Raw genomic sequence first — 14529 nt, 5'->3', positions numbered from 1 at the left:
CAGCCTTCAGGAAGAACCAGTAGATCTAAGACATTAAAAGTTAGGAACCACTTTTCTCTTTAAATAAGTAAATGAAATCAAAGGTCTCCTTCTCTCGGTCTATGTAAAGATCTCAAAACGATTGTTTCAAGATTTTTTTTCTAAATTCCACCACAAGAGGTTTACGAGAAGGGAATTATTGATAAAATAAACATTAACTGATCTTTCTTGTAGAATAAAGTAGGTACCATATAGGCCACTGGATTAATAAGAAAGACAGCAGTGGCGAAGTTATTGGGCGGTGAAACAAAGTCTGATCTGTAGTGACCAACACATCATGCATAAATCAATTACTATGCAATGGCAACAGAATCCACTAACAACTTGTATATGGTAGGATGTGAATAACTAGTAGCCCTAGTCATTCTTGTATGCACCAGCTATCATTAAAACTGACAGGATACCTCATCCTAAGATATATATTTAGCGCCAAGAGCCATTCAGTTCTACAATCGACTCATTCTGAATCTTAGCTATAACACGCTTACATTTTAAAACAAAGAATACAAGAAAGATAACTCGAGCTTTACCATTATCTTTTCAAGGGACATAACTGTTTAACAACGTCACGGCCTTCTCTGTGTCAAGGATTACATTTTTTTGAACAAAATCTTATTTATTTATTTGTTATTTACTACCTAGAGTGTCCTAGAGATACCAGTACATGGGATAGGGCAGTTAAATAAAATAATTGCTGCAATTAAAAACTATCGGTGCACACTGTTATTATGACGTGTTTTGACCTGATTAACAGATGTGCATATCGCAGCCAGTACACGCGTGCGGCTTCATCCTAGCAGATCTACCAGCTCAATACTGTACACATTAATTAATAATAACAGCAATAGTAACAGAGACATTGTGTTTATACAAGTAGACATTCAAGACCATTTTCCCCATAATATTGACATCAACCATCCAAACTTTGACATTGTTGTCAGTGCCAATTGCACTCTGTAATCACTATTGCTTATTATCCCATTGCTTTCTCTGCCTCTTCTTCTTTTTCCTGGTACTGTTCCCTGTAGGAAGGTCTTTGCAAGCCCCAAAGACATTGTAATATGGAGTTTAAGTTTATGTTGGTTTTTTTTTAAACAATAGTTCACAAGTCACCGCGGGGTCCCAATCAATCTATTGTGCAATTTCCCTTTCTTTATATATAAAAAAAAGAAGTCTTCATGCTATTGCAGTGTTCAAATGTTTCGTTCACATCAGAGACTATGGTTCAAAGCCTTTTATGCCTGCATACTAAAGTACTTTCTAGACTAAAGTTTTGTTTGTCATTTGTTTTAAGTCGTACGAGTTTAAAAGCTTTTAACTTTTTTTTTAAAAAGGCTTCCTTACAGATAAAACATCTTGGCAAAGGGAGATAGCTTGATTACAATCTTACATAAAATACATTTCCTAGGTATAATTTTTTTAATTTATTTTTAAAGTTTTTTTTTTAATGCTAAATTAGCTTCCATTATATCCCTTTGTCTTTTACTGTATTGTATTTCTAAAGGAGCTTCAATGACATCTTAAAAATTAAAGTGTACAGCTGTGATTAACTTTTCATGTGAATATCCTAAGTCAAAGAAAAAAATAATTGGAAAAATATTCAAGACTGATGAAGCCAAATTTGCTTTTTTCTTACAATAAATGTGTGCTTATGAAATCTTTTGGTTATACAAATTTGTCTCCTTCCATTGTGTTGACTAGTGCCACTCCTGACATTATTAAGCTTCAGGTGAAGAATGATTAAAAAGCTGATTGATAAGGTGAATGTTTCTAGACAAATTTAAAACTATAACTACTGCAGAGGGTCAAGAGTGCTATTAGGTAACTTATTTCATGAAATTTTAGTGGAGTGCGGGGAACTGCTGTGTCTGTGACATCGTTCCGACCACAGCAAATGCCCAGGAATTCATATCATTCCAATAAGATGATCCATTGACCATAGTCAATCCACAACTTAAGGAGGCGATTATCGTCTAGACCTGACTGTGGCTAACTTAGCCATGACTGTGGCTAGTCAAGATCTGATAAATGTGGTTAACCTAGGCCTGACTGTGGCTAACTTAGCCATGACTGTGGCTAGTCAAGACATGATAAATGTGGTTAACCTAGGCTTGACTGTGGCTAACTTAGCCCTGACTGTGGCTAGTCAAGACCTGACTGTGGCTAACTTAGCCCTAACTGTGGCTAGTCAAGACCTGACTGTGGCTAACTTAGCCCTGACTGTGGCTAGTCAAGACCTGACTGTGGCTAACCTAGCCCTAAACGTGACTATGGCTAAACTAGACTTTGTCTCTCAATAAAACATTATGGGCCACTGCCATTAACTGAACAAATTACATCAATCAACAACAATGAACAAACTCCACACTGCCAATCAGATTGTGGACAGTGATTGTTGGTGTATGCAGGCACTATGTCAGCTCATATGCTAAACAGATGATTGTAAAGACAGGAAGTAACAAGAAGTAGGTTTTAGTTTATAAATGTATTTTTATCCCAAACTTTAGGGGAAAATGAAAACAACAGGAGTTTAAAAGCAGGAAATAATTTAAAATGCTCACACTTCACAAACACATGTTGAAAGAAACACAAACAGATCTGGTAGATATTGTTAGGAACTCTGGCAGTACCAGGACACTTTGAGTACACAAATAGCTCACTAAATAAACATATGGTTTAAAACAGCAACATATGTGTTAAAAACAAGCAAAAATTGATCTCACTACAATAGATCAAGAACACTAACTCTGAATAGAGCCTGAATTTCAGGTACATAAGAGTTATTCTTCCTTTATGAGAATGAAAGCAAATGCTAATGAAAAAAAAAATGTTTGACATATCATGAGACTCCATCATTCAGCTCCTTTCAACAGATGAAATATATGAGTTATCAAATGCTGCTTCTAATGTTAACAATCAAGTATAAAACACTAGACATCAGTGATTCCCAAACGTTTTCTTTCATGGCACACTTAGAGACTTTAGTGCAGGGGTTCTCAACCTGTGAGTCACGACCCACTTGGGGGGGTCGATTGACGATTTGCCAGGGGTCGCCTAAGACCATCAAAAATAAGGATTGTTATTGTCTATTATTCTATTGCTGTGTGTGGGGGGTGGGAGTGGCAGAGTGGTATATTGTAAAAAGGGGTCACCGAGCTAAAAAGGTTGAGAACTGCTGCTTTAGTGGAACACTTTGCTTATTTTATTTTTACACATTGGTTTTCCTATTTGTTTTAAAAAAAAAAATATTGTTAAATAATAATTTAAATTTAGCATTTATTATTTATTCTGAAGTGCAATACTATAATCAATTACAGAAGGAACATGAACAAATAAAGTTCAATTACATGGATGGTATTGTGCCCTTCAGAAACCAAAAATATTTGATTATCAGGCACAATATTGGCAAGCTGTGGTCTCAATCTTATTTCTATACATTTTGACTTTGATGCAACACAATAAGAAACAGATGGGTCGCAGTAGAAAAGCTAAGGAAAAAAATAGGATTGAAATGTTGTGGTCAGACAAACTTGACCAGAAGTAATTTAATGGTTCATCTTTGAATCTTTTTTTTTTTCCAATTAAGAGTCAGAGTCTAGCTCTCTTCAAAGCTCATACTGATGTTGCTATTGAATTTTTTGTTTTATTACTGAGACTCTGCTCGTTAACCATTGGCCAAAGAAACAGATGACCTTAACATTGGCTGCCGCAAGATCTGAAAGGGGAACTTTACTTTTTCCCCCCCCCCACTGAGAAGAGCTAATTGATTCCAATTTTCTTTTCTGAATTCACCTAATAGACACTAGATCTAGTCAATCACTCAAATAGTTTGCTGAACACTTATACAGGCTCTGGTGTTCTGCAGAACACAGTTTGGGAATCACTGCTACACGTTAAAGTGTCAACATTTTTCCAACTATAATAAATATTCAACTATTTTCAATTCAACAAGATGATACAGATGGTTTTGGAAATCAGAAATGAAATATTTTGAAACAATGTTTTTTAAAAATTTATTTGAAAACTTTAATAACTTTTTCAATTTTCCCAGCCACTGCTGTTACATTCTATTGTGCTCGAAAAATGTTTACACTGTACATACCATTGAATAAAATTAATTAGCATGAATATTTTCCCATAGAAAAATAAAAACATCACGTGTCTACATGTTTCTATCACTTCATTTAGGTACGAATGACCTAACTAGACATTACTTATTGACATTTAGTCACTGACCTAACCTGTCATGAGTTAAAATAAAATAAATAGCTTTGTCATCAGATATTCACTATTTTATCAACATTTTTCATTCAGATGACTTTAGGGAAGCTTTCTTCTTGTCAGCATAATCAATGGTGTTCAAAAGAATTTTCCTCTCGCCCACTTTCAACTGCGCTGCCATCCTTTGTGTTTCGGGGACGTCCTGCCTTGTAGCTACAGCCTCATCTTCCTGTTTCATACAAATAAAGAAGACTCTCAGATTATAGGGACAACATAAGTCTACTATATCAAATCTTAATCTTATATAATACAGACGTTACTTCAAAAAAGAAGATGATTATGTCCTACGCGTCATGCATTTAGTCATGCATATTAACCAATGAATAAATCAAGTAATAAATTACTCGTGTGTGTTGAACCACAAAATACTATAGTATTTCTTTGATATCTATGTACAGTTTCATTTATCTCAGAAATGTATTTTATAAGTTATTGATATTTTAAAAGCTTTAGGTGTTCCTCATCTCCATTGAGAACCAGCAAGGAAAGAACATGTGGTCTCATAATGTCCTTCCATCAACAGTTTAACCATTGCACAATTTGAGTTGCAGGGATCCCTACAACAGGGGTTCTCAACCTGTGGGTCGTGACCCCCTTGGGGGTCGATTGACGATTTGCCAGGGGTCGCCTAAGACCATCGAAAATATGGATTATATTTGTCTATTTTTCTTTTGTTGTGTGTGTGGGGAGATGGGGGGGGGGGTCGCGGCCGAGTGGGGGATTCTAAAAAGGGTCGCCGAGCTTAAAAGGTTGAGAGCCGCTGCCTTACAATCACCAATATTCATAATAGTAATCATCATAATCTTTATCATCCATATAGAAATTTGTCTGACAATTTATGCATTACACCAAACAAGACATTATAATTATAGAAAACCAAACCTAATTTACGTGTGAAATGTTTATATCAGATAATTGAATTTTATTTAATAATTTGATTACAAGGAGGACAAAAAGAGTTTGTTTGTCTTTGCTATTGGTGTCTTGTATCTCTTTTGTGATGGTAAAATCACAAAATCCTTACCCAAAGGGTGATTTTTTTATTTCTAGAATTTTTAGTTTTCTTATGAATGTTTTTCTCAAACAGCTGCAAAATGGGATTTATTTTTTGCAAATGACCTTACCAGCAGCAATTAGGATTTTCTGTATTTTTTTTTAAAGTTCAAATTGTCATACCAAGCAGTGAAATTAAAACTTAAAATATTGCAGATGTGAGCATGATAAAACATCACCAAGGCCTTTACACGAACAGTAAATGAGGACATTTTTCTAAGTAAAAGTAATCTTTGCTGACCTTATTTGCTGATATAATCTCTATTTGAAGTAAAATTTAATTTATTGTCTAAGACAGTACCAAGGTATTTAAAAGTTTGCACTATTTCAATGTTCTCTCCAGTTACTATCAGAAGAAACTTTTGAACGAGTTTTTCTATACAATTAGACACAATGGAAGTAAGTGAAAATTACAATATCATTGCTAGTTTCAACTCTGAAAGAGAGTGAATGTGAAGCTATTTTTAGGTGTTTATTTTTATGAAATGTTGTGAAATGTTTTACATGTTTCGGATGTTCCTTCAGAGTTGAAGATAATTACTTCCTAGTCCAAACCTCCCGCAGGACGACGGAGGATGGGAGTGGGCAGGGTTTGAGCACTGGACCATCGATAAATCTGAACAACAGTCCAGCGCACAAACCGCATGACCAGGCAGCCATCCATTTTAGTATCTGAGGCATGCTGGAATGGATTTCCATGATTTTTTTAAAATTGCGTTTTTAAATGGAAGAATGGAACACAGCTTTCGTTTATGATTTTGATGGGAACATTAATGATTCAATTGTAAAAAAAGGAAATAATAATTGCAGAAAGTTATTTGCAGCCATTTGAGACTGAAACTAGAGAAAGTTAAGAAAAAATTGATGTTAGATCCAGTATTGATTATGTTGGATCTAATTGGAATGATACAAACTCTGACATGATATCTTAATGTTCTGTAGACCTATTCATGACTTGAATCATGAAACTAATCCCTAGGACTTTTTTTCTATTATAAAATGAAGATTTAAAAAAAAAAAATTTAAAAATAAATAAGAGACAGAGTGAAGTTTTGAAATGAGACTAAAGAAAAAACAGAACTACAATACTAAGAAATAGACAGGCCTCTCTAATACAGTTAGAGCATTACCTCTAATGATCCTGGGTAGGTTTTGAGAAGTAGATTGGCTCGTGTCTGTAAAAAGGTCCACACCTTCTCGTCATTCTGATTGTTCGTTTCACTGTCTTCATCTTTCAAAGCTTCCAACTGCCCAGCAGAGACCTCGCCAGAAAACTTTTCAGTCAGAACACCTGAAAACATTAAATCAACATTGCACAGTGCTGACAAAACTATTACCTTTGCTCAATCTTATATCTGATAGATACAAAGTTATATAAACAGGGTTTCTGCACCAAAGTCAATATGAAATTCAAGGAGTTTTCCAGGACTTTTCCAGGAGAAATTTTAAAATTCCAGGACATAAAATTCGCGCAAAAATATTACACAACAATAATCAAAGTGGATTATTATTATTGCTCATTAATCTTCGGACTCAAAGACAAGCCTTATTATGTGTGTGTATATATATATACATACATACATATATATATATATATATATATATATATATATATATACACATACATACATACATATATATATATATGTGTAAGTTATCTTTTAATCTAGTAACAACTTGACTGTCATCCCAAAACCTCAAACAAACATTTTTCTTTTCAAAGATTTATTAAAGAACATTACAAATGTTTGCTATTTCATTTTTTAAAAAATAAGAAACATTCTTAGAGTTGCCTTCTCTGTGGTGGAAATGTAGGCTACATTTTTAGTTCCTATGTGTATGTAGGCCTAATGTTTTATTGTTTTATTAACTGTGCTTAAATCCTCCTCATAAACAGAGCCTGTAACATGCAGGCCTATTTGTGTGTTTAGTTGGCATTTGCTTACTAAATAATAATGACTTTTGGATTATTTTTTGGGGGGGGGGGGGGGGGGGGGGGGGTAATTAAACCCATTAGCGTTTTTTTTTCCAAGCACAATTTCTTTTTCAACTATGTAGTTTCCCTGTCTTTTACGACCGAAATAACTTTTACGGGCTTTCACAGCTGTGTGCGAAATATTTTGCTTAAATCTACAGTAGATCTAGAGTCTAGATTTCTAGATCTAAGTCAGAAAATTCGCGGACTTTTCACAGCTGTGAGTGAATTATCTTTACTAGATTCTATGATTTAGTGTAAAATTTAGAGTCAAGATCTAAATTTAAGACACTAAAATTCGCGACTTTTCACGGCTGTGTGAGAATTATCTTCACCTATCTACTGTAAATTTAGACTCTAGATCTAGGTGACTAAATCCGCGGATTTTTCGCGGCTGTGTGACAATTATGTTCCCTGAAACTACCGTAAATCAAGACTTTAGATCTAAGTCACAAAATTTCGCGGACTTTTCACGGATGTGTGACAATTATCTTCCCTTAATCTACCGTAAATCTAGACTCTAGATCTAAGTCACTAAAATTCGCGGACTTTTCACAGCTATGTGAGAATTATCTTCACCGAATCTGTTGATTTGTTGATTTGAGGCACATCGGCACAATTTAGGCCATGTCGTGCCTGCAGTCCCTCAAGGACCACTCTCTCTCTAAACAACAAGGGCCAGATTCTATACAGTCATATAATTAAAATCAAGGTCTATTCACAGTTAAAATAGTAAAGGTAGTAAAAATTTAAATATTTGGTAAAAATCTAATGTAAATAGTGCATGTTCACAAATTCAGAAATCAGATCTTCGTAGATAGCCCCACTTCCCGAATAAAGCCCAGTACCTTCCCAGGGTCGACATTATTAAATAGTGTTTTTAGATTAGTGGCTCTAAAATATTTCGCCCTGACATCCTGGTATCTGGGGCAATCAACGAGGATATGTTCCACGGTGAGGCGAGAGTCACAGTACTCGCAAAGTGGGGGCTCCTCTCTCTTCGGTACAAAAGAGTGCGTGATGTAGGTGTGGCCAATCCTAAGTCTGGACATGGTTGTGCTACCACGCCTTGTCAGACCCTTAGATGTGGGCCGCCACCTGACATCCGCCACAATCTGCCTGAGTTTACTGTGAGTCTCAGCCTCCCATCGGTTCTGCCACTCTCGATAGGTGGCAGAGGCAATACTTTGTCTCAGGTCCGAGTAGGGAATTTGGGTTCCTGACACCGCATGATTTAGGGCTCTCTTTGCTTCTCTGTCTGCGGCTTCGTTTCCCTCAATGCCAACATGGGAGGGGACCCAGATGAAGGTGACATCCCTACGGTCGGCTGTTATTAGGTCCAACAGCTTCAGGCTCTTATGTACCAATGGGATGTCAGTCTTCATCCGCCCCAAAGCTTGCAATGCAGATTTGGAGTCGGAGCAGATTATAAATTTACTCCTTTCTGATGCTTTTACGGCCATAAGTGCAAGCAATATTGCGTGCAATTCGGCCGTAAAGATGGAGCAGCCATCGGGGAGTCTACGGGAGATTGTTTTGTTCCGAAAGGAGCAGGCACACGCGACCTTTCCCTCCATTTTGGATCCGTCTGTGTAGATGGTGCCACAATCTCCGTAGCTCTCCTGCAGTTCCCTAAAGTGGACTTGTAGTATGCTTGGGTCTGTATTTTCTTTTTTGAAATTAAGGAGGGATAAATTTAATTTGGGTTTGTTCATTAGCCAAGGAGGATTCTGAGGGGTTTCTATTTTAGAGATTTGGTCAATGGGTGGGGTTAAATTTTGGATGGGTTCTCTCATTCGAAGGCCCAACGGCTGTATGACGTTAGGCCTTCGATTGTATAGTTCTACCTCTGTGGGGTTAAATATGGAGTCAAAAGCAGGGTTCGTGGGGTTGGATTTTAGCTTGACTATATACTGCATTGCAAGCTTTTTCATTCTTATATCCATGGGGAGTTCTCCAGCCTCCACATGGAGACTTGGGATAGGTGATGTACGAAACGCGCCGAGACAGAGACGCAGGGCAGCATTTTGTATTGGTTCCAGTATTTTTAGGTACGACTTCCTTGCTGCTCCATATATTATGGATCCGTAGTCTAGCTTGGATCGAATTAGACTCCGATAGAGCAGCAGCAAGGTATCTCTGTCAGCTCCCCAGTCCGTATGGCTGAGTACTCTTAGTATGTTTAATGACTTTTGGCATTTCTTCTTAAGTTCCTTAATGTGGGGGAGAAAATTAAATTTGGAATCTAAGGTGAGGCCTAAAAATTTTGTAGTTTTCACGACAGGGATCTTCTTTTTGTGTATAAATAGTTCAGGGTCTGGGTGGAGTCCCCTTAGATTACAAAAATGCATACTAACTGTTTTGGAGTCAGAGAATTTGAAACCATTATAGTTTGCCCAACCCTGAATTTTGTTTAAACATAACTGTAATTTCCTTTCTAAGGTGTTCATGTTTTTCCCATAAGTAAGGATGACAAAGTCATCAACATACAAAGAGCACTCTATGCCAGGGGACAGCGCATTTATGATGCTGTTTATTTTAATGTTGAACAGGGTGACTGACAGAATGCTGCCCTGGGGTACACCCATTTCCTGGTCATGAGTGTCAGAAGCGGAGTTGCCCACTCGAACCTGAAATTTTCGATCTTTCAGGAATTCCTCCACAAAACGGGGGAGGTGTCCCTTAAGCCCCATAAGCGCCAGGTCACGTAGAATGCCATGTTTCCAGGTTGTGTCATAGGCCTTTTCTATATCGAAGAATACAGCTACTAGATGTTCTCTTCTGAGTAATGCATTTCTAATATAAGCTTCCAGCCTTACCAGGTGGTCAGTTGTTGTCCGCCCCTGCCGGAATCCGCACTGGTAGTTTGAGATCACTTTATTCCTTTCCAGGTACCAGACCAGCCTACTGTTAATCATTCTTTCCATGGTTTTGCAGATGCAGCTTGTTAGTGCTATTGGTCGATAGTTAGCTGGGTCAGAGCCGTCTCTTCCCGGTTTAGGTATCGGTATAACTGTGGCTTTCCTCCAGCTGTTTGGGAAAGCGCCTGTTTGCCACACACAGTTATAGACCCCTAGCAGGACTGCCAATGAGGGTTCGGGAAGGTGCTTGAGGAACTGGTAATGGATTTCGTCTTCTCCAGGCGCTGTGTCATGTGACTTGTCCAGCGATTCCCTCAGTTCCTCAAGCGAGAACGGTTTGTTGTAGTCTTCATTGTTCTCTGACCTGAAATCAATGGGGTGTCTTTCCTCCCTGGTTTTGACTTTTTGGAACTCTGGCGTGTAGTGTGCAGTGGATGATTTTTCTGCTATTGAGGATGCAAGGCAGTCAGCTATTTCTCTGGGGGACGTGACAGTTCGTCCTTGGTTTTTCAAATGCCCTATTGCATTTGATTCTTTCCCTTTGATTCGCCTTACTGCCTTCCAAACCGCTCTAGCAGAAGTTTTGGCATCCAGACTGCCGACAAAACTTCTCCAGGAATTCCTTTTGGCTGACCGTATGGTTTGTCTAGCCTTTGCTCTAGCTATCCTGAATAGCTTTAGGTTTTCCTGGGAAGGATTCTTTATAAATGCAGCCAGTCGTTTTTTCCTATCACCAATAGCACTTTTGCAAGCTGTATCAAACCATGGTTTGCTAGGCCGTTTTGGATTTGCAGAGGTTAGGGGTACAACTTTCCTGGCTATACTTAGTAGCTTGCTAGCAAAGGTATCAGATGGGTTCTGTTCATGGAGGATATTTTCTGTGATATCCTCAGAGCATCTTTTTTGGAATTGTTCCCAATCGGCCTTATTCAGTTTCCACCGCTGAGGTCGTCCCAATGAAGGGAGATTGTTAGTAATGATGATTGGGAAGTGATCACTTCCCCGTAGATCATTGCTAACTGACCATTTAAAATCGTCCAGAAGTCCGGGGACGCATACGGTGAGGTCAATGCATGTGAATGATCCAGTTCCTGGGTGCAAGTAGGTCGGTGATGCATCATTAAGTATGCATAAATCATGTTGGAGGAAGATATCCTCCAGCAAACGACCTCTTGTGTCGGTATTGTTGGATCCCCACATGGTGTTATGGGCATTGAAATCCCCAAGGATTAAATAAGGCCGGGGGAGTTGTTTCAATAGGTCCTCCATGTCTGTTCGGTTTAATGGAGCGCCTGGTGGTAGATACAGGCTGCAGCAAGTGATAACCTTGTGAAGGGTTATCCTAGCTGCTACGGCCTGTAGTGTGGTCTGTAGTTCTACCCTCTCATGGGGGATGCTATCCTTCACAAGGATACAGACTCCACCTGATGCTCTCTCTGCATCCTCAACATTCTTGGTGTAAGCACGGTAGCTTCGGAAGCTGATGCAATCTTTCAGAAATGTTTCCTGTAAGCAGACAGCTACAGGAGTCTCAGAGTCCATCAGTAGCTGCATTTCCTCGTAATTGGCCTTGAGGCCTCTACAATTCCACTGTACAATTCTGGAATCCATGGCTTATTCTAGATGACCTACTTGGAGCTATTTGGCCTTGGGAGGCCCCCGGAGGGGTTTCCCTTTATTCCAGTGACCTTGGTATTTTTATTCTTGGGTTTGGATGGAGAGGAGGACAACCCCCTTTTGGGGGAAGTCTTTCTCTCTGGAGAGGGGAGATCCCTCTGGTTAGAGCGGAGGTTATTTCCTCCTCTCTCACCTCGGGCATCCTCTCCGCTTTGATTTCTCCCCTTAGGGAGTTGGTCAACCTCTAACTCGGTAGAGGTTGGGGTGTCTGGCTGGGTTCTCTGAGGAGAACCTGTGTCAGACATGATGTCTCCGGGTTCTCCCGGAGTATTGGTTTTGACATGCTGCTCAGTCTCCATGCTCTCATCAGCGAGCACAGAGAACCTGTTCTTTAGCATGACAACAGGGCTTTCTTGTTTCTTCAGAGGTGTGTTCTTTGGCGGTGTTTTCTTCTGAGTTGGGGGAGGAGGAGGGGGTGGTGGGGTCAATGTGTCCGTCTGTGTGGCTATGGATCTTCCTTTCTTAGCAACAGCCTGGGCGTAGGTCTTTGTCAAGCCGAATTGGCCCTTGGGTAGGGCCAGTACAGCCGATTTCGCCTGGCTAAAGGTACATCCGTTTCTTGCCTTGTACTCCTGCACGGCAACCTCCTGTTTCCACACAGGGCAGTCCTTGGAGTAGGCTGAGTGGCCAGCTTGACAGTTTGGGCATTTGAACTGGGCTGTGCAGCCCTTGTCCTCATGACCCTCTCCAGCACATCTGGCACACACAGTGTTCCTCTTGCAGACTGCCGCGCCGTGTCCATAACCCTGGCACTTGAAGCACCTCATGGGGTTAGGTATGTAGGGCCTCACTGGAACTCGTAGGTATCCTGCCTTCACATACTCTGGCGGTGTCCTAGTTCCGAATGTGAGGATAATAGTGGCGGTTTTGACCTCCTCACCCTCCCTGCGCCTGGTAATGCGCCGGGCATGGGTGACTCCTTCAATGCCCTCCACTATTTCCTTCTCAGAACACTCCAGTAGGTCCCTAGAGCTGATTACACCTCTGCTGGTGTTCAGACTCTTGTGTGGCATGACTTCCACTTGGAGATCACAGAGTCTTCTGCATCTTAAAAGCCCATCAGAGTGTGTCTTGCTGTCTACTTCTACAAGGAGTTCCATTGTTTTGTGTAGCTTAGACACACTCTTGGGCTCTCCCACTACTGACTTGAGTCCCTTATAGATAATAAAAGGGCTCAACTTGGTCAGGCTTTTTCCCTCCTCTATGCATCTAACCACCAGAAATGATGGCCAGGTGGCACAGCTTTTTGGGACCTCCTCTTTTTTATCGTCAATTCGTCGTTTCTTGCCCAGACATAGGTCTGGGGCAAGTAGTTTTGTGTGTGTTTTTTTGTCCATATATATTTTGGTTAATTCGGCACCTGTGCTCCCCACCCGCCATCGAGTCCAACAAGGGGACGGGCCATTCGGATGTCCAGAATGAGCCCGCCAGGGCTACACAGGTGCTATACTCAGTCAGCTGCTACATCGGACATGTGTCCGATACAGCAGCTCCCTGATTGACCCTCCAGCCACCGCCCTCCAGCATAGGTCGACGACCTATGCTGGTAGCTCGGCATGACCAGCCGGTTGACCCAGAGCGGGCCATCTGGGTCTCAGGTCTAGGGGAACTTGGAGCCAAAGTATTGTGTTGTTGTGGTTTATCCTCAGATAGCCACCACTCAAACACCAGGATCTCTTTATCCCCCCTTACCCGTCGCAGTCCACGGCAAACGGACTGGTCTAGGACGTAGTGAGAATTTAAAGTTAAGGAGACAGTGTGATGATCAATGAAGGCAGACTTAGGAAAAGAGGAGGCAGACACAATGATAGAAAAGAAGTAGGGCACTTTTGAGCTCCAAAAGTGCTAAGGAAAGAGGAGCGCAGTTTAACGTCATGTCTCGGGACGTTCACCGAATCTAACGTAAATCCAGACTCAAGATCTAATTTAAGACACTAAAATTAGCGAATTTTTCTAGGCTTCACTACATTCTAGAGCTAGTGATTTAGCGTAAATCTAGAATCTAGCGTATTTCTAGAATAATCTAGACATTAGACTTAGATGTATCGAGATCATTAAATTGACTAAAATTCACACAGTTTTCAAGTTAGGTTGTGAAGTATCTTCACTAGATCTAAATCTAAATACTATTTCTAGCTAGAGTCGAGATGATTTACGCAAAAACACTCTGTTACAACAAGATTTTAGGTTAGGGAGGGCCCTTCAGAAAAATAATCATTATAATGCCAGGTGAAATGCCCTTGCTTTTAGCCAAGGCCATCTTCAATCACGAGAACACGCTTCACAAGTGGGTGAAAGACGGTGTAGACGCGTCACTGGTAAGCTTATTGACACAGCCAGCCCTTAAATCAACGTGCTCAGTGAAAAAGCGATCCGATAACAATACTACTAATCTATAAATAGATTAGATCTATCTATTGTCAAGGAGCAGTATACACATTCTGCGCAAACTCGGAAATGCTCATTTCGAATCTATTTCCGCCGCGACGGCCCATCTGCAGCAACGGTGCCGAATTTTTTAAATACCCCTTTTTTTTTTTCGATCGGCGAAATTCCAGGACATTCAAGGAGATATTTTAAAATTCCAGGAGATTTCCAGGACTTTTTTATTTTTTCTGAAATTCCAGGAGATTCAAGGACATC

The 14529-nt window shown here is 39.9% G+C and overlaps 1 protein-coding gene across 3 annotated transcripts in view; it reads right to left on the bottom strand.

Moving 5' to 3' along the window:
• Positions 1 to 3782: 3782 nt before the first annotated feature.
• LOC106067813 (actin-histidine N-methyltransferase-like) overlaps positions 3783 to 14529 on the bottom strand; it is a 35802-nt gene continuing 25055 nt past the window's right edge. For all 3 annotated transcript variants that reach the window (XM_056022868.1, XM_056022866.1, XM_056022867.1), the window contains exons 15-16: positions 6504 to 6664; positions 3783 to 4489 (exon numbers count right to left, since the gene is read on the bottom strand). In XM_056022868.1, coding sequence (XP_055878843.1) covers positions 4346 to 4489; positions 6504 to 6664 — 305 coding nt within the window. In that variant the 3' untranslated portion in view covers positions 3783 to 4345. The remainder of the gene's footprint in view (positions 4490 to 6503; positions 6665 to 14529) is intronic.

The sequence above is a fragment of the Biomphalaria glabrata genome, chromosome 3 (assembly GCF_947242115.1).
Source record: "Biomphalaria glabrata chromosome 3, xgBioGlab47.1, whole genome shotgun sequence".
NCBI classification, from domain to species: domain Eukaryota; kingdom Metazoa; phylum Mollusca; class Gastropoda; family Planorbidae; genus Biomphalaria; species Biomphalaria glabrata.
Note: the sequence above shows the minus strand (reverse complement) of the source record. Positions and strands in the feature narration are given on the sequence as shown.